The sequence below is a fragment of the Mucor velutinosus genome, assembly GCF_035048745.1.
Source record: "Mucor velutinosus strain NIH1002 chromosome Unknown tig00001564, whole genome shotgun sequence".
Classification (NCBI taxonomy): Eukaryota; Fungi; Mucoromycota; class Mucoromycetes; order Mucorales; family Mucoraceae; genus Mucor; species Mucor velutinosus.
The window spans coordinates 3,499,400-3,517,915 of NW_027041906.1; the positions used below are offsets into that span (position 1 = coordinate 3,499,400).

An 18,516-nucleotide genomic window follows, 5' to 3' on the forward strand; every position below is an offset into this window, starting at 1 on the left:
TTGACCCCTACAAACTTTTGTCATCGAGCGATATCAAGTAGATTACAACGTTTTCAATCAATTGACTACAAAACGCCACTCCGTAAGTACATGTTTGCCCACTTTTACCAGACCACACCATTATAAACCACATGAGTGCACAGCATCTGGTTTTACGCGTGGAAATCCACATTTCTCTAGTATGTAAGCCGGTTTGTATCACCGACATAAACACTGTTCCTTTTTTACTACACATAAGTCTCTCTTGGGCCAGGAAAGCTTATCTATTTTCAATCACAAACTGCATAAATCAAGATCTGGATTGGCCAAAATACATGGCTTGATAATAGTGAGCACATACATTGCTAATGCCGTCATGCCAATGCCAGGACACACGAAAGTGTAACCATGGCAACGTAGTACACATCAAGCTGACATGATTCAGATGAAAATGCTTTTGACATTTCGCATTCACCGCATCTCTTTACCTTCCATTCAAGTCTACAAAGCCGGCCTATTTTCCATCAGATTTTTGATCTGGTTTGATATTGTTATTGTTATTGTTTACACTGCGGATCCAAACTGACTCCTACTGAATTGATCGCAATCGAATAGAGAACTTTCATGTTATTTTGAAATATACTTTTATAGACGTCTTTTGGACTTTATCAATGTTAATTGCCGGTTTTACATTATTTTTATTCATAGTTTAGAGTTTTCAAGGTACAGGGGAAGGGGAAAAGAGTTCATTACAAAAGGGGGGGGGGAGCGGAGAGAGGTAGGAAAGAGGGATATGGGAAATAATTTAAGCTGTTGCCTCTGATGATGATGCGTTGCCACTGACAGGTGAGTTGACATTGAGCAATAAAGTGTCAGAATCAAGCATGACTCTGTTACCAGAACGAGAAATCACTGTGGCAATCTCACGAGCAGCCTCAATACGCTTCAACTCCAAGAAACCGGGTTTGTTCTCAATAGCCTCACCAATCAATTCGGCTGATTTAGCCTCACCTTGAGCACGGACAATGACTGATTGCTTTTCTTGGCGAGCTTTGTCAACAATGAATGCAGCTCTTTGAGCTTCTTGTTGAGAAATTTGCTTGGCTTCGACAGCTGCCTCAAAAACAGGAGAGAAGTTCAAATGTGTGATGGAAACATCATCCAAAATAATATTGAATCTTAAGGCACGACGAACCAAGTTTTCACGGACAAGACGAGATACTCTTTCACGCTGAGTGATCAATTGAGATGCAGTGAATTGAGCAACAACTGATTTCAAAACTTCGTTGACGATGGAGGGCAAAATACGTTCGTCATAGTCTTGACCCAATGTTCTATATACTGTAGCAAGATCATCAGGACGAGGCTTTGAAAGCACACGACAAGTGATGTTGACCATTTGCAAATCTAGTTCGGAGCTCTTTCTTTAGTTTCCAATCTCTTACTCTTCTCGTTTCATCACTTACCTTTGGTACCAGTTAAAGAAGCAACATTGCGAGGCTTTGCACGAACATCATAAATGACAGGTGTCTCGAACCAGGGGATCATAAAGTGAGTACCTTCATTATAAACTTGGTTTTGAACACCAAAAAGACGGGTGTACTTGATAGCACGATGACCACCATCAACTATCATGAACACAGATGTAAATAAGCTACGCATTGCTTTTGGCTGGATTTACTTACCGTTGAAAAGAGAGGCATTGACACCATAACCCAAGGCACCCAAAACAGTGATAGCTCCAACTGCAGAGCCAAGACCCTTGCCAGAGCCCTTAGGGAACATACCGCCTAATCTTTGGGCAGCTTGCTTTGCTTGTTGAGCCATGATATATGATAATTTGTGTTGGAATGAAAAGATAGGAAAGAAGAAAAGAGACGCTTGGAGCCCCCCTTATTCACCATCATGGGGATCCCGGGGGGTGGGGGGCGCTGGCATATAGTTGGGTGCTGAGTGGGTAACAGCCAATGGAAAACTAAATCTGAACCAACCATTCGCTCTGAATCAGATTAGGTAGCATCTCATTATGAAGCGTAAACAATGTGTCCTATCATCATGTAAAGACAGATAGAAAACAGGTACGGCAAACGCACCTACGGCAGATTGATATTGAGTAAAGTTAAACATACAGGTATTTCTGAGCGTCTTCAAAAACGATTCAAGGGCTAGACATCCAATCCATAAGCAGGATGATTCTCCTCAAGAATAATCAAACTCAATCAACATTGCACGAAATGCTGGTGTTAGAAGAAGAGCACTTTCTTTTTCTTTATGCGTTGACAAAATGGATCTTAATTTCTTTAACGACCTTCAGCAATCACTGGAGCAAGAGGCTACTCGAAAAGATGTATGAAACTAAAATAGACGCGTTGCATCTGTATAATGTATTGATTATGGAGTATCACTGTAGGAAATTCGCACTACAGTCAAAGAGTTGGATAGAGCTTGCCGACAACTAAACGCGACTCTGAACCAAGTGCATGCTGATCCAACTGGACCAGGTAGAGTTGAATCATTATCGATATTATCCGAGCTCTTCTCATTCTTTTCATAGTTCCCAATCTCGATTTCACGCAGGTCCAAGAGACATTACAGACCTTAGCCAAACTGATACCAGACAATGAGTTTTACAAGTACAACGATTTGTGGTCCAGAACTACGCAACAAGCGGTTTTTCTGATTGTATTCAAATCGTATCTCGATCGAGGTGAAATCATCAACATCATTCCCACCGTCGAAGAGACTCTACTAGGTATATTTGAATCACGATGGAATCAATTTTATCTGATTAATTGAATGTTATTCAGTCAAGGTGGATATTCACAATGATCTGAACGAATTTCACATTCAACTCGAAGACATCTTGCATGCTTACATCACACTAATTAATGAATTGGTAAGTACATGCTTATCCTCACCAGTAATGCGCTAAAATAGGTATATTTTCACAGTCGAGATTATGTGTGAACTCCGTGACAGTAGGCGATTATGAACGGCCTCTTGCCATCTCCAAGCACGTCAAGGATCTCAGTGCAGGGTTTCAGATATTGAATTTGAAAAACGACATTCTGCGCAAAAGGTAAAATGAAGGCTAAACAAATTCTAACATCTTGACTAAAATGACAGAATATAGATTCGACAGCATCAAATATGATGTCAAGAAGATCGAGGAGGTAGTTTACGATATCACATTGCGGGGACTACACAATGGTGCTTCTAAAAAGCGTAATTTGGCTGATGAGAGTGATCAACCAACCACTCCGGCCAAGATCCCTAAGAACTGAACGCACCTTTTGGTGCCCATGTGTTTCGATTCGGATTAGAAAAAACAGGCCAATTAAAATACTGAGTTAATTTGCTTCTCCATGTTTCGAATACAAGGACCCTTTATACACTCAGTTACAGTCTTGTTCACTTTAGATCGCATAGCACTCTATATCAAGGACGATTTGTCCATAAAAGACCACGTTCCCTTAATCTGTGCTACATAGCCATCGATGCATTCAAAGTCCATACTGGCGTGTGAAGTTTGAAGAGCGCAGATCGAGTTGTGGTCAGCACAGAAATCTGCGAATTAAATTGGCTTGTATGGTACTACAGCTCCCAGGAATGTGTGCCAAATCGAATACTCTGATCGGAACTTACATACAAGAGATGTGCAATCATTGTCCTTTCAATCCCCCTTTGGAGCAGCCAGTTTCATCAGGTTCATCTTATTGTGTAACTCTGAGCGTGTAGATTTCTAAATGAACAACCCTACTTTGTGTCAATGATAAGCGCCTCTTGCACACACACACACACACACACAAGCCATGCCGTCTCTTGTCGACATGTTGCCTCTACATGCCCGTGCGCTCGAGACAAGATTCCATGTATCCGCCGAAAGCCAAATTGGTACAGAAATTCCATGCATCTCTGGATGTGAGGCTGCTGTTTTACAAGATACACAGCTCATTGACATTCTTTTTATTGGTTGAACATTGCACATCATTTATAGTAATTATCTGTTGTAACAGAGATTCTTTGAAAAAAATTAAAATATCAATTGTCAAAAATTATTGGGATTCCCTCTTTCTCCTCTTTCTCTCTACTTTTTTTTTTTTTTTTTCTTTTGAATCAACCCTGTGCCGAATCCAACCTTCGCATCGCTCAATCCAGCTTTGATCCACACACAACAACAGCGGAAGATGAGCAGTAGCAGCGATAGCAACATTAGCAGTGCTATGGGCGTAGAGGCCATTCAGAGCTTCAATGGCGGCATTATCTTTGTCAGCTACCTCATTTCTGTCGCTGGAGCACAAACAACATTAGAGCTGTTGACGAGAAGAACACATATTCGAGGATACTACAACTGGTATGATTCTGATTGCCTGGCTGCGTTGGACACTGGATTGACATGTGGAATTCGACATAGGTTCTTATTAACAGCGGCTGCATTCGTGATGGGCGCTGTCAGTATATGGTCGATGCATTTCATAGGCAACAACAGCATGACACTTATCCTTTACGACGAGTCCTATCAGTTGTCTTACAATGTAGGTTACACTTTCGCCAGCTTAGTAGTGGCAATAGCCTGCATGTTCTTAGCATTTGCATTCGTTGGTATTACTGAAGATGCAAAGCTGATAAGAATCATACCAAGCGGAATATTTGCTGGGGTAAATATATCAGACTCTATTGGATACAAGTAAGCCGTTACTAAATCAACATTTCTAGCTGGGCATTGTCTGCATGCATTATATGGGTAAAACGAATGGAGCAGTGTGTGTGTGTATGTGCGCGCAATAAACATTAAACGGAATTTGTATAGGCCAATTCGCCATTGATTATTTTGTACTAGTCTACAAGATAGGCTACCTAATTGGTGCAATAGTAATCGCTTGTGTTGCTGTTACTGTCGCCCTCTACATCTTCTTCAAGTTGAGGGAACAGTGGATGAACCTCTGGTACAAGCGTTTTGGATGTGCCTGCTTGATGGCTTTGGCTGTTTGTGGTAATATGATTCAGCCTCAATGCTTTTTGTCATTCATGACTAATCTTTTGTCTTAGGCATGCATTACACAGCTCTGGTAGGCACTGAGTTTTACAGGCCCAGTTTCCACGGCCCTGTGCCAGTTCCAAAGCTACAGACACCTGCCCTTATTGGCATAATTTCAGCTGTCATCGTCTCAGCCTGCGTTGGTTTGTTGTACATTAGTGTCAAGGCGGGTATGCAAAAACTGCCCATGTATCAGAAAAACACCAACAAACGACTCATTCTGGATTCTGTCATTTTCGATCCCATCGGCCGCATCCTGGTGAAAGTAGACGGCACATTGCCCATGACTGAAGTGGTGCGCCATTTGGAGTTGAATGTAAGGTTTTTGATCCCTGGATTGACATGGAACCTGAAACCAACCTAATGTCTTTATCTTATCAATTAGGAATCCAAGCAAGATTTCTCAACGAGTCATCCATTATTCATTCGTCTGTTTGAGACAGCGGTGCATAAAGCATCTCTTCGATTCAGCGGCGAAAATCGTCCATCAGGTATATCTGCCACCTCCACACTCGAGACGTACGATGCGGTTGAAAGTCAATTTCTGGAAGGCTGCCGTGAATTGTACGAAGAGCTTCGATTTGACGACTATGGCGATATTGGCATCCTCAGCGACATTGTGGTGACAACAGATACCATCTCCAAGGCAACACACAAATTCGCAAAGAATTCTCAACTGTTCAGAAGTTCATCTGGTTCCAGCTGGTCCAAGAAAGTGGTGATGAATTCGATTGGCCAATCTTCTTTGACTGATCATGAAATGTCATTTCAGCAATTACAACATCACCTTCAGTCTGACGACGAAGAAGGTCATAGCAAGAGCACAGGCAACGGGACAAAAAAAAACAAAAAGCCCTGCAAATGGGGCCATCAAAAGAAGAAATCCTCTGTCGATGACGAAGAAACAGTGATTGAAAGCGTGAACACCCTCAACGGCAAGCGCTCGTCGGGCAGCACTACACTGGCTGTTCGAAACAGTGCTGGACATCGCTCATCTTCGGACGAAAACTCGCACCAGGAAGACGTCAAATCTGCTAATGATCGCCTATCTGTAGAAGATTCTAACGGTGAAGACAAGCATATCTTTATGGTCCGCAAGCTTGTATTCGAGAAAGACGTTGAACGCCTTCTCTCGCAAGGATACCGATTTGCTGAGCCTATCTTTATAGCCAAGACGATGGGCGCCAGATTACGTATACCAGCTGAACACATGCGCCATCATTTTGCTGACATGCAACAAATGTGCGACTCTATCTGTGCCTTGACTCAACATGATTGGATTCCCTCAGCCGTCGAACCAGCACCCAATCCAACCCTTTTCAAGGCATCCACCAAGAGCGCTGTCTACGTTGGCGCATTTGCTCTTGTAGACGAGACAAAGGAACTTACAAATATGCACATTTTGGTAGAGAAAGCAAAGCGATTTGCGTTCCCTCTTGTTCAATTGGCGTTGGATCAAAACATGGAGTATCCCACCCATCTCGAAGCAGACCAGGTCGAGTTTCTCCACAGACTGCAAGGCTACTCGCTGTTTGACATGGCTAATTTGACGCAAACTCTGCTGGCCTATCAAGCAAAGGAGCATGAAGATGTCAAGCTCACACTGCCCAGCGAGCACTTTATCCGTGGCATCGAAAATGCTGCCAAACAACTGCTTGAATCAACATCTTACAGTCGCGCTCTTTACCAGACCTCCAAACTGCATGCCATCATTCTCGACTTGCCTCCGTTTGCACTGTCTACTGGCCCCTGTCAACTGATTCTTTTCAAGTCGTTTGTCAATACGCCTGGTGCCATGGCAGCTGTGAATCACACGTTCTCTGAGCCCATCAAGTGCATACCCCTGACTGTCTATAGACCGCTTTCTGGGTTCATTACAGATCAAGCAGCCGCGATTTACAAGGCCAGTAATCAAGCAGTAGCGCCTCCTACTTATCTGATGCAACAACAAATGTATCGTCAGCAGACCAACTACGATGGCAAGCGCATGTTGTATAGTAGCGGCGGTGAAGATGACGTTTCTATTCAAATGGACACATTCAAGGAAAGACTGGAGACGACACCATCCGATCAGGATCTGTCAGCCACCAGCACAGTGAACGATCCATTCTCATTACCACCACCTCCCAGAGCAAGAAGAAACCGATTCAAATTGACAAACGCCTTATTGAGTAACGGCACATTCAACATCCTTTCTCCATTGCAAGATGGTACGGTCAAGACCACAACAAGCACTCGCAATTTCCAAGCTTTGCAAGCTGCACCACTAACAGTGCTCACCACGCAAGATAGATTTTGGTGGATCAATCCTATCGTCGAAGAAACTATTCATAGCAATATGAACTAAAAATGTACATGTATATATATTCCTGATTATCACTTTATGCTACGAATATGATACCCACCCATACCGTATCGAACCTCCCTCCCTTTATTTATATATTTGTATTCTTATTACTCGTATCTTGTTCCTTACCTTATGTTCATGCTCACTTTAAATACACAGAAGCTTAACTTTCATATTCCTAATAAACACTTTATATCATAATAATATATACGAATAAACTCATCATTATTCGAGCCTCTCATCTGGTAGTTAAGCGATTAGGCCATGCAAAAGAAGCAATTTATTCATCATGTTATCTCTTCTTGCCATAGTAAATCTACTTTTTATGAGTCAGTTTTTTCAAGAGCTCTTGAAAACCAAACACCTGTTGTATCTAGGAAATCCTGTTTTTGATATTTCAGTACGTTTTCAAGGTCGCCATTTCGCTCAGGCACATTTAGTTTATCTTGATTGTTGTAGAAATAAAGCAGCTTAAAATCCTGTGCCGGTGAAAGCTTATTCAGTTTTTGCCATTGTGATTTTATACGTAGAATATCGGCAGCGGTGAGCTGAGAGGCATCCAAGTCTATTAAAAAGCGCATGCAATGGTCAGTGCTAGAGGCAGTACAGAGGATGTTGTATTTTTTTTTTTACCTCTGACAAGAGCTAATCCCTCCCAAATAACGATTGCCATAATATGGTTAGGCACAGAATCGCTTTCAACGAGTGCCCTGAATTCATGTGCTGCTTCTTTGAGTTCTGATCTTTCAATGTGATTATGGAGATTGTGTAAATGCTTGTAAATGGTATAATAAATTCCATCGTATCTTTCAGGACTCAAGGATGAAATATCAGACCATTCTCCTGTCATTGCAAGGTGCCAGATCATCTCGTAGAATACTGTGTCGATATACTGATGCTGCTTGGATGTTCTATAGTAGTAGAGTGCTTTCTTGTAATCCTTTGCTTCCATACACATGGCTGCCTTTCGCTTAAATCCGCTACAAATTAGATACACTGACACTGTCATCTGTTGGGTAAGCTTTCTTACCTTGTATAATTCGACGCCTGTTGATTCTAACGAATGATGATTGCAAAAATCCACGACCTCTGTTAGTGCATTATCATCCACATTTAAATCCATGTTGCTCATATGCTACATCCCATAATTAATACTGCCATTCTTTGTGCCAACACAGTGCATTTCTTCTCACCTCAATCACAGCTTGTCTTCCTAATTCACCACACTCAAACATGTAACTGTATGCCTGCTTCCATAATCCAAACTGATTCTTCAATGTTGATGCATAGTACAGTATAAAATGCGATTTTACTGGCACGGATACCGTATCTTGTCTCACTGGGATATTAATGTCTCGATCTATCATTTGGTTCATGCTGAGCAAATCCGTCAAATGGGCCAGTAGCCACCAGTCGTAATGAACACACTCTTCTATAGCCTGATAGATATCGCCTGCAATGATGGATCGTAATACGTTTTGTGGTGGCAAAAGACTGCTGAATGAGTTTTGGTTTGATGAGGATGGGTGTCGTGCAGTAAAGTCAGTGAATGAGCCCACAGCGGATTGATAGAATCGACAACAAATGTAAGCGTGGATATCGTCTTGCGTGTGTTCAAGTGTGATCATTTCATCGCCCGAGAGAATTGCCAATACAGCAAGCAGTTGTTGTGCATGATAGTCGATTTTTGGGCTGAACCGTTTGCTGGCTTGTAGATTGGCCATGATTGCTGACAGCTTTTCTTTATTGAGTGGGAAGTCTATTGTAATGTCATTCAGTGCAATAATGTAGGGCAGAATATCGCTGTTTCTCGAAAACGAAACATCTGGTAGCGTGTGCTTTAAGAGTGCTGATAACTGATCGATACGGCCCAATAGAGTCATGCGAATGGCGAAAGGCCAAAAACTGGGATGTTCTAGTGGTCCATCGGGATGGTTGAAGATGGCTTGTCTGTCGTATTCGTAGTAGAGAGCTGTAAAAAGAGCCTGTCAGTTATCAAACGCATCAAGTGGCTCAAGTTGCTCATGCATACATGAATTGATTCGATTGTACCACTTGATCAATGCCTCAATGTCATCCTTTTGATCGCTGAAATAAACAATTTTACACAATTGCCATATAGCTGATAGCTTCAAATATTCTTGGCGCTCTTTGTTCAGTGCAAGTTCGTGGTAATACTATAATTGAGTTACTATTGGGTGCAAGCATGGCAATGTAGTGTTGAATTACCTGCTCTACCAGCTCGATTTGCTCATTCAGAGTGTCATCGTACTCCTTTGCTGCTTGGTTCACTGTAATTGGAGTTGATCTATAGCTTAATATTTAGTCAAACAGTAGCTGAATCAGTGCAATATGCCTTACTTTTGATGTAGCTTTTGGAATATCAGATACGACTGTCTGTAGAGCTACATAAACGTTGGTATTGTGAGATGGCAATGTAAGCTGGTGTATACATACTGCCGCACGAATCTTGTGGTATTCTGAGGTATTCGGTAATGAGGAGCAGCAAACATCTTTTATATACTGTTGCTGGCTCATGCTAGGTATGATTGTATTAGGATGAAAGAAGAAAAGTTTTAGAGAAACAAAAACACGCTGAGGTTTAATAAATGCTCACTACTCATTGTGAAATCAAGGACTCCGTACAGTACAGTGGTGGCAGATCAATTAATCACATCCATGTCTCTCTGCATTCACACAAGCCTGATACCGGTTGACGGCATGTTGACGAAACCATGTACGATCCTACTGATATAAATGAGCTCCAACAGACCACGTTTCTTCCATCTCTTTCTCTTTCTTATTCAACATTTGAACACTCTTTTTACAATGGCAGCAAAGAAGAAACCATCCGCCAAGGAAGTCATCACCTTCACATATCCTTGCTACATCTGTGGCAACATACTTTCAAAGGCAAGACAAGCCATCAACCATGTCGAAGTCATTCACGGCTACAAGCTCCCTGTACGTCAAGTTGGCCACAAAAGACCCCAAGACCCACACTATGAATACAACAACGACCCTGACACAGTGGATGACTATGATGTTAGCCATTATGCTTGTGCATCTTGCTGGTTTCACTGTCCTGAAGCTGGCCTCAAGGAGCTTTCTGATCATGTCAATCAAGTTCATCATCCTGAAAATGTGGATCCCGAGAAGAACAAGCATGGCGAAATCAAAGGCGGCGAAGTTACTGATAGTGACATTACAAATACTTTGAACGAAGCAAAGCATAGCGCCAATAGAGCAGAGGGAATCGAAGATGGCGAGGACCAGGTCATGGAAGAGACTGATGACAAGAAGGACAAGAAGGAAGACAGCAAGGATATTGGTGATATCTATCAAAAATTAAATGAACTTGTCGACATGTTCCAAAGAGTACTCAAAGGAAAGGATGACTAGGCCCAGGAGCTTGTTGATGCTATTCCTTCTTCTCATTATATAGCTTATACTCATGTAAACACATACACATTATCCAAGCATCATAATGCTCACAATCAATCTCTTCTCCCCTTTCAAGTTGCACATAATAAATGAGTCGTTTGAAACCAAATGCCATTTAATCAGTCAACAATGCATAAATACGCTCACACACCTTTTAAGTCTTGACTTCTATTAGACAACCCTACACATGTATTGCTTCAATGGAATCTAAGCTGATTTACTAGATCTGAATGGGCATGATTTAATGGAATTGAATGCTATCTGCTACCGCTCGACTTTCCTCCGAGATACTCATGGCTACGTCTTTTATGACGATCATGACTAGAGTATCTGTTTGAGGAAGAGCTGTATTTATGTGAGTATTGGTGCCTGTCATTTGAGGGTGGTCTTCTGCTTGAATGCCGAGACCTTCCTTCTGAAGGTGATCTTGATCTACGCCTTTTATTGGACTCGGAACGATGGTGAAATCTAGACGGAGACTTTGATCGGCTAGGTTTCTTCTGGCTATGATGATGTCTCCATGTATCCGAAAACTTTTGCTCGCAAGGTATCCGTACATGGCTGGAAGCTGGTGCTTTGAATGGTCTATCCCTTGCCCCAAATCTTAGTTGACCGCTATCCTTCTTGCCACCAAAGCCGCCGCCCAATCTTCTTGGTATCCAATCTTTCATTACTCGACTTCTTTCAAAATCAACCAATATCACATGGTCATCTAAAACTGATCTGTTGGCTTCCTTGTAGGCCCTTCTCGCATCTTTTTCCAGTTTGAATGAAACAAATCCGTAGCCTTGTGATAGTCCCGTAACTGAAAATATAATTGAGCGCTTGATCCTGGTAGGATGATCATTCAAATACCTTGATTTCTTACAACAGAAACGCTTGACATCTCTCCATACTTTTCGAAATGCACTTTCAATCCTGATTCCACTGTATCAAAGCTTAATCTACCCACGAATACAGTGCAGTTTGGATCAGTTTTCAAGTGATGTGGTGGGCGGTCTTTCAAGGGATACAAAAAAAATTTTAGAGCTTTCATAGCCTTTTGGGTCAAATGCCATCTTACATTGGGATTGAGTAGCTCGATCAATTGCAGCATCATGTGGTTCAGTATCCGTGCCATCAATGGAGCCAGCTTGAATGGGGTCGTAGTCCTTCAGATACCACATAAGTTTACCATCAGCAGATCAATGCGTGCTTGGAAATGTTGTATAGCAGGAAAAAGCATTGGATACAAGCCACGGGAAATATGAAAAAGAAGGTAGAAGAAAACCAACCGCAGTTTCAATAAGGCGAGCACAATTTTTTTTGGTCTGGTTTTTTTCTTTTCCTCTTTCTACATACTGAAAGTCCAATATGGTTAAAAATAAGGGAAAAGTAAGTTGATTTATGATGGCATACACACGCTGTAATCTGTACCAACTTAACACGTAATCTTCAGGGTGGTAAATCCAGAAGAAGAGGAAAGAACGACACTGAAAACGACAAGCGTGAGCTCGTCTTCAAGGAAGAAGGCCAAGGTAGATTCAAATGGACACGATGCGCAGTCTCTTTCGCTTATTAACAGTACAATGCAGAATACGCTCAAGTCCTTAAAATGCTGGGTAACGGTCGTGTTGAAGCACAATGCTTCGATGGCGTCAAACGTTTAGCACTTATTCGTGGTAAATTGCGTAAGAAGGTTTGGATTAACCAGGGTGATATTGTTTTATTGTCTTTGCGTGATTTCCAAGACGAGAAAGCCGATGTTATTCAACGTTACAACCCTGATGAAGCTAGACAATTGAAATCTTATGGTGAATTACCTGATACCGCCAAGATCAACGAAACCGACAATAACTTTGGTGGCGAAGAAGATGACGAAGTTGAATTTGATTTTGATATTGATGATGTAAGTTTTGTAAGGTTTATTCAATTGGTATCGTGGGTTACTCATGCTGCGTGGCTGTAGATTTAAACTTTTTTCTTTTCTCTCTCTCTCTCTCTCTCTCTTTCTCTCTCATTCACTCATTATTTCGCCAACAAGCATCTCTCTTTTGATTTCAACGGGAAAAAGCCTTTCTCGCCCCCTCTTTTTATTAGAATTTTTTTTACCAAAAAAATAAAAAAAATTATATATTACTGTAATCATATGGATTTATGCTTACTGTGGAGTGCATGATCCAAGTATCGGTAGCTTTGATTCAGCAACAACAAAGGCACCTATAGAATGCATTAGTTCAACATCGATCAGTACACAACAACAATCAATATGATGCTTGCCAAAATCCAGGGACTATTGAACCCGAGAAAGTAAATGTAAAAGTACATTGGACTTGATACGCAATGTTTGGCTTCTGGCAGATCCATGATAAAGTAGAGAGAGCATGAAAATAGATGACATAGAGACGCAATTAACTGAAAAATGTATTGTTTGGGGGAATTTCGTAGAATGAAGTATGCAGATACCAAGCACAGTGGACCCCAGATGAACTAGAAGGAGAGAGAGGATATGAGCATACATCAATCAGTAGACCAAAAATCATGGATGTTACAGTTGTCATGATCTCCAATGTCAGTAACAATTCGTCATTTGCTAAATACCGAGAATCTCCATGGGCATATTCTTTCCATAATTGAGCAAAGATGTCATTTTGGCTGGCTAGTGTGGCCCTATTCCACAACCAATACCCCTCAAAACCACAATGCATAAGACCACAGATGCCAAACCAAGTAAATCTAGTAGTAGAAGTCGTGTTGAAGAACCAGGATCGAGAAATGGCATAGCTCAGACCAACCAATATTGTCATAATGCCACCAGCGATGAAGAGTAATTCGGCTGTGCTTTTTTCATTTGGTACATAATGCGGTATACTCAAGCTGCTTGGAGCATAAGGATGGCTGTTCAAGATCTCGGCCATTGTCTTTTATTCGAATGTTTGTGATGATGTACGAATAAGACGGTTTCCAGGACCTCTCCACCGAGTCTGACGATACAATTTTGAGCACTAAATGTGACTCTAATGTTCACTGACCACTGATTTGATATTCTTGTTCCATCTTTCTCTTCTTTCAACGCGCATGGTATGTCATATTGTCTTAGGAATGCAATCATTATTATTGCTAGCACCATCTATTATTTTTCTGACTAAAAAGCAACAAAATTTCACCAAAATGAGTCAAGAAGTAGTCAGTTCTGACAGTACTAACATGCACGAAAGACAACAACGTGACAACGCAGCAGGTACTACATGCCATGCCTTAGGCCCTCGATGCATCCCCACTATAAATAAACATTGGCAAAAGTAGATCTCTCTCTTAATAATAAGGACATATATGAGATCCTTACACTTGATATAGGAGAAAATGACTCAAGTTCCTCAATGTCCTGCTGATTGAAAAGGTAAAGGCCCCAGTGCTCCGAAAAATAACCTATACTGCGTCATTATCATCATTATTTTCTTAAGTAAATCAAGCTGATAACAGATGTATTATAATAACCTTTTATTGCCACTCCTAACCCAACAACCTTAGCCAATCAGATTGCTTGAAAACTCCGCTGACCTAAAAAAAAATTTGCGAGGGTTTCCCCCTGTTTTGATGTGAGGCAAAATTTTAAGCTCCGCTATAGAACAATATAGCTGTTACTATCATCAAATTTCCCCCAGGTGCTAGAGCATGCCTTACTTACACCACCTAGCTTTAGATTCTGGCGTTGAGACTCTCAATCATCACTAAAGTAAGTAGCGATAACCAAGTGGAGGCAGCCTATCTACCTCCTAGCCTCGGATAATAAGTTCTTGTTGAGCTTCAGGGATAGGCACATCCACACAACGTAAAAAAGGTATGCTTCAAAGAAACATAAAAATAATAAAAGAATGAAGAAAAGAACATACTACTATAAGGGTATAATAGCATGTAAGCAAAAAAGAGACACTCACACGAAGCGAGTCAAAGAAAAGCATAACAAATACAACATCAGAGATGTTCAGAACAGCTCGTTATTGTTGCAACAAAAATGCACACATGAGCAACTTGCATGGTAACAATAATCGGATGTAAAGCAACACAAACACACACAGCTGCAAAAGCAACAGTGGTATTATCAGTATGCAATGCAACATAATAATGACTAATGTTGTTTTATGTGAAGCCACAGAGGCAACACAACCAGCAAAAGAAGAAGAAAGTGCCACAAAGGAAACATCATGAATGCAGTATCATGAGAAAGGAAGCAATAATATAAACGTTCAAGGAAGTTATATATCATTGCGACCAGACGAAAGAAGCCACTTACCATTTACCACCACCGTAGATAGACCAGAGAATACGCAATCATCGGAGACAGACCAAAGGACGAACATGCACCAAATGCAGTAGACCAGAAAAGCAGCAACAGTAATACCAGCACCATAGAAAAACTAAAGAACGAACATCATCAGCAGGGACCAGACAAAGACCAAACAAGTTACTTACCACTTATCACCACCACATATAGATTAAATATTACGCAATCACCGGATATGAACCAAAGAACGAGCATGCAGCAGCAAACACAATAGACCAGAAAATATCAGAAAAGACCAGATTAGCAGCAGCAATACCAACACCATAGAAAAACCAAAGAATGAACGACACCAGAAACCGGACAAAGACCAAAGAAGCAACCACCAGACATGATAAACCAAAAAAGCAGGAAGCAGAAATAGCAAAGAAGTAATGGCAGCAGCACTCGCATCAAGCAGACAAAGAAATCATCAAAACCTAATAAACAAATTCAATTAGTGTTAATTCTACGCCTTTCAGTGCTCGTTATCGAATAGTACCGATTATATCCCACTTTAAAGAAGCAGCATCAAGCCTTTCTAACAGTACAATACAGCGTTATCAGAAGCTAGAGTGTTGTTATCAATCAAACGGTTTCCCAACTCACCATGGTTTGATACTACACGCGTTTTGCAAAAAGGGAAAAAAAGACGGTGGTATGGGAAAATGAGAGGGCGCCCTATCCGACGTCACGGCCAGTAGATTTGGTCTCAGTCCTTTGCCGCGGCAGTTGTGATTGCGGCAATTTAATTTGGATTTGTGTAGTGGGTGTATTCATGTTCAAACTTGACTTGATTTGACATCCTTTGAACGTTTTTGTCAAACTTGACTATGAAAACTCTCGTTATCATACCCAACTTCCTAATATACCTTTAAAGGACTAAAAAGGCCGCATTGAATGGTGTTAATTACATTCAGTTTTCAGACCGAAAGTAATGAGCAATTTGCAAAAATATGAGAATAGGTTTTCCGTGGATATGTCAAAATCTAGCATATCAAACCTCATAGAAAGTATTTCCAGTGTTGCATTACATCTTTACGATCATTTTGATCTGATATGTATCATAGGAAAAGTCTTCATTTTTGAGGTAAAAAACGCGATCGTTTGATTTTCAAGAAATTTCCCTTACTAGTACACATGAAAAAAATGGGAATTTTGATGGATTTGCAATGACCCAAAAAAATTTGAGATAAAGCATCAGTAAGTAAAGCGTGGCCAAGAGGAGCCGTTTGGTGCCTATCCAAGCGCTCAAAACGCTTTGTGGCATGAGTTATTCGTGCCTGAAAATGGCTAGATTTGGACAGGATTTGACCTGAAAATAAGGCGTAGTAGGCTGTATTGCTAAACAAGTAAGTAAACTACAGTCTTTTTTGATGACCCAAATATTCTGTATTGTACAAAACCTAGTTTGTATGTGATAGGTGCGTTTATTTTAGTTCTATATATCGTTTTCCTCCTAAAAAGGAATTCGTTTCTTTGTCTTTCTTCTCTCTAACTTGTCTACGTTCTTGCCAAGGTATGTGAACTCATTACTTTTTGAAAGACCTTAATACAACATACTTAAAAGTAGTCTTTGGTAATAGGTTCATTCAATAACCACTGTAAATCAATCAATAATAACGTCTTACCATGATTTGTCGGGTAAGCTTTGTAGAATATCTGTTTTTTGACTTTCATTTTCTGACACGAAAGCAACTACTAGTATTATGATTTGCAGATTTTAATCGTAATTAGCAACATTAGCACTCTTTTTGGAAGATGGCATGCTCGCATCAGGTTCCTTTGATATAAAGAAAATGCTTTCCTATAATAAATGGAGCTGGCCTATCTATATGCCTACAGCAAATCTCTCTGGTCAAATCAGTATTTAGCAGTTTCCCAGATTTGGTGATGCCGCTGTCTATGTGTAAACTTGTTTTTAGTATGTGTTAACACGACTCTGGTTCACAAATATTGCATTTAGAATGCTTATAAATATTGACATGACCATATCTCGCAGGGCAACTTGTAATGAGCGAAGCCACTGCAGGTTTCAGTACCTGAGTCAGGATGGTTGTTTCGAACATTGGGTAAGGAGTTCTTAACTTCCTTTTTTTGCTGACACAAACTGTCAGTCTGCCCTGAACTGTCAACTATTTTCTGAAAATCCATTCTGCGACATCAGGCGTCGATCTATTACTGAAGATTAAATCATGTTGCAAGTAAACTTTGCTTTTTTGCTCGATTTTTCTACATATACAGAGATGGTTCTTGAATACAAGTACTTATTGTCTATAAAGTACCAATTCTTTGCATTGCGTTTGTAGTCAGCATGGGGATGAATGACTTGTACGAGTTTAAATAATTTTTGCGATATGTATATTTGACCAAACCCTGTTAATGACTACCTATCTGACTGACCTGCTCCAATATCTAACATGTTTTATACGGTGTCACCCTTCCAAGTTTTGCTTTTCATTAAATTTGCCTTTATATTTCATAAGAAAAACTTGCCTCAACTCCTTTAAACTATCGCCAAGTTTTCGCTCTAATTCACAGCTCTAACACAAAGCTTATTAATTCAAAGTAGAATACAAGTAGAAGAAAGAGACAGATTATATGAGAAAGAAGTGAAAAAAAATGGAGCTTTATAGCTTTTGGGATTCGTATAATGAGTTATCTAAGGCTGTTTTGCGGTGAAAATTGCAATATCCTCGTTGAATATATCAACGAAACACAACTCTGTGTATCTGGATGTTGAAGAGCGATTGCATTGTTCGAGATTTCATTTCCTCACCTTAGCATTATTCTGCACCTGACTCCATTTGATTGACTATACATTCTATTAAATACAGCGGAAAGTACAGTATAAACTAGATAAATACTTGTAATCAACTGAGTAATAATGATTTCGTCTATATCGGTGTAACGACACCTGTAAATGCTAATGCCTGTGTCTGGTAATATTGAACTCATAAGCTCTAATGTCAGAGCTGAAAGCAGATAGTGATAAAGAGAAGAAGGTTGAGTGGAAAGCAAGTTATTTAATATGTACAATAAATCTAATATTATTACAAAAATGTATGTGTAGAAGAACTCATATTTTCAATCACCCAGTCTCCGTGCAAACCTACGACTATTCTGAAAGTATAGCAAAGAAACCAGTCTATTAATCCCTGAAAATGTAATAACTGTAAACGATCAATTATTGATTTATTTAAATTATCAGTATGTAATACGTTGTGTCCGTGTTATAATAATATAGTAAGAGACAAGGGAGATAAAGTTGCAGTATATTAAAAATTTGGCATTTGGGTGTCCTGATGCAGTTTCATGAAATACGCTATCAAGTTGCTGACTACAAAATAAACAACTACTCAACCAGAACTAAATAGCCTCTATTTGTCAAGCTTCTCCTATGTGCGC

The 18,516-nt window shown here is 40.4% G+C and overlaps 8 protein-coding genes across 8 annotated transcripts; 4 read left to right on the forward strand and 4 right to left on the reverse strand.

The window, feature by feature from the left end:
* Positions 1-784: 784 nt before the first annotated feature.
* Positions 785-1,806, reverse strand: CHK1_3 (Chk1 protein kinase; the record flags this gene model as incomplete). The annotated part of the gene is made up of 3 exons (XM_064830622.1): positions 785-1,386; positions 1,446-1,607; positions 1,665-1,806. The coding sequence occupies 3 exons, from the start codon at positions 1,804-1,806 to the stop codon at positions 785-787; spliced, it is 906 nt and encodes a 301-aa protein (XP_064683124.1).
* A 457-nt stretch (positions 1,807-2,263) lies between these two features.
* Positions 2,264-3,263, forward strand: TEF1_3 (translation elongation factor EF-1 alpha; the record flags this gene model as incomplete). The annotated part of the gene is made up of 6 exons (XM_064830623.1): positions 2,264-2,326; positions 2,390-2,480; positions 2,534-2,731; positions 2,787-2,875; positions 2,931-3,058; positions 3,113-3,263. The coding sequence occupies 6 exons, from the start codon at positions 2,264-2,266 to the stop codon at positions 3,261-3,263; spliced, it is 720 nt and encodes a 239-aa protein (XP_064683125.1).
* A 903-nt stretch (positions 3,264-4,166) lies between these two features.
* Positions 4,167-7,364, forward strand: ATC70_011432 (uncharacterized protein; the record flags this gene model as incomplete). Its single annotated transcript, XM_064830624.1, has 6 exons — positions 4,167-4,333; positions 4,394-4,637; positions 4,696-4,723; positions 4,790-4,972; positions 5,029-5,333; positions 5,403-7,364. 6 exons carry the CDS (start codon positions 4,167-4,169, stop codon positions 7,362-7,364), a joined length of 2,889 nt encoding a protein of 962 aa, XP_064683126.1.
* A 323-nt stretch (positions 7,365-7,687) lies between these two features.
* ATC70_011433 (uncharacterized protein) lies at positions 7,688-9,902 on the reverse strand (the record flags this gene model as incomplete). The annotated part of the gene is made up of 8 exons (XM_064830625.1): positions 7,688-7,929; positions 7,998-8,334; positions 8,395-8,499; positions 8,558-9,336; positions 9,397-9,541; positions 9,594-9,672; positions 9,726-9,769; positions 9,822-9,902. The coding sequence occupies 8 exons, from the start codon at positions 9,900-9,902 to the stop codon at positions 7,688-7,690; spliced, it is 1,812 nt and encodes a 603-aa protein (XP_064683127.1).
* A 291-nt stretch (positions 9,903-10,193) lies between these two features.
* Positions 10,194-10,766, forward strand: ATC70_011434 (A_deaminase domain-containing protein; the record flags this gene model as incomplete). The annotated part of the gene is made up of 1 exon (XM_064830626.1): positions 10,194-10,766. The coding sequence occupies one exon, from the start codon at positions 10,194-10,196 to the stop codon at positions 10,764-10,766; it is 573 nt and encodes a 190-aa protein (XP_064683128.1).
* Positions 10,767-11,065: 299 nt separating this feature from the next.
* Positions 11,066-11,974, reverse strand: kes1_6 (Oxysterol-binding protein 4; the record flags this gene model as incomplete). Its single annotated transcript, XM_064830627.1, has 3 exons — positions 11,066-11,613; positions 11,664-11,807; positions 11,872-11,974. 3 exons carry the CDS (start codon positions 11,972-11,974, stop codon positions 11,066-11,068), a joined length of 795 nt encoding a protein of 264 aa, XP_064683129.1.
* A 187-nt stretch (positions 11,975-12,161) lies between these two features.
* Positions 12,162-12,762, forward strand: ATC70_011436 (uncharacterized protein; the record flags this gene model as incomplete). Its single annotated transcript, XM_064830628.1, has 4 exons — positions 12,162-12,182; positions 12,247-12,325; positions 12,383-12,696; positions 12,757-12,762. 4 exons carry the CDS (start codon positions 12,162-12,164, stop codon positions 12,760-12,762), a joined length of 420 nt encoding a protein of 139 aa, XP_064683130.1.
* A 436-nt stretch (positions 12,763-13,198) lies between these two features.
* ATC70_011437 (Endoglucanase) lies at positions 13,199-13,705 on the reverse strand (the record flags this gene model as incomplete). The annotated part of the gene is made up of 1 exon (XM_064830629.1): positions 13,199-13,705. One exon carries the CDS (start codon positions 13,703-13,705, stop codon positions 13,199-13,201), a length of 507 nt encoding a protein of 168 aa, XP_064683131.1.
* Between the last annotated feature and the right edge of the window lie 4,811 nt (positions 13,706-18,516).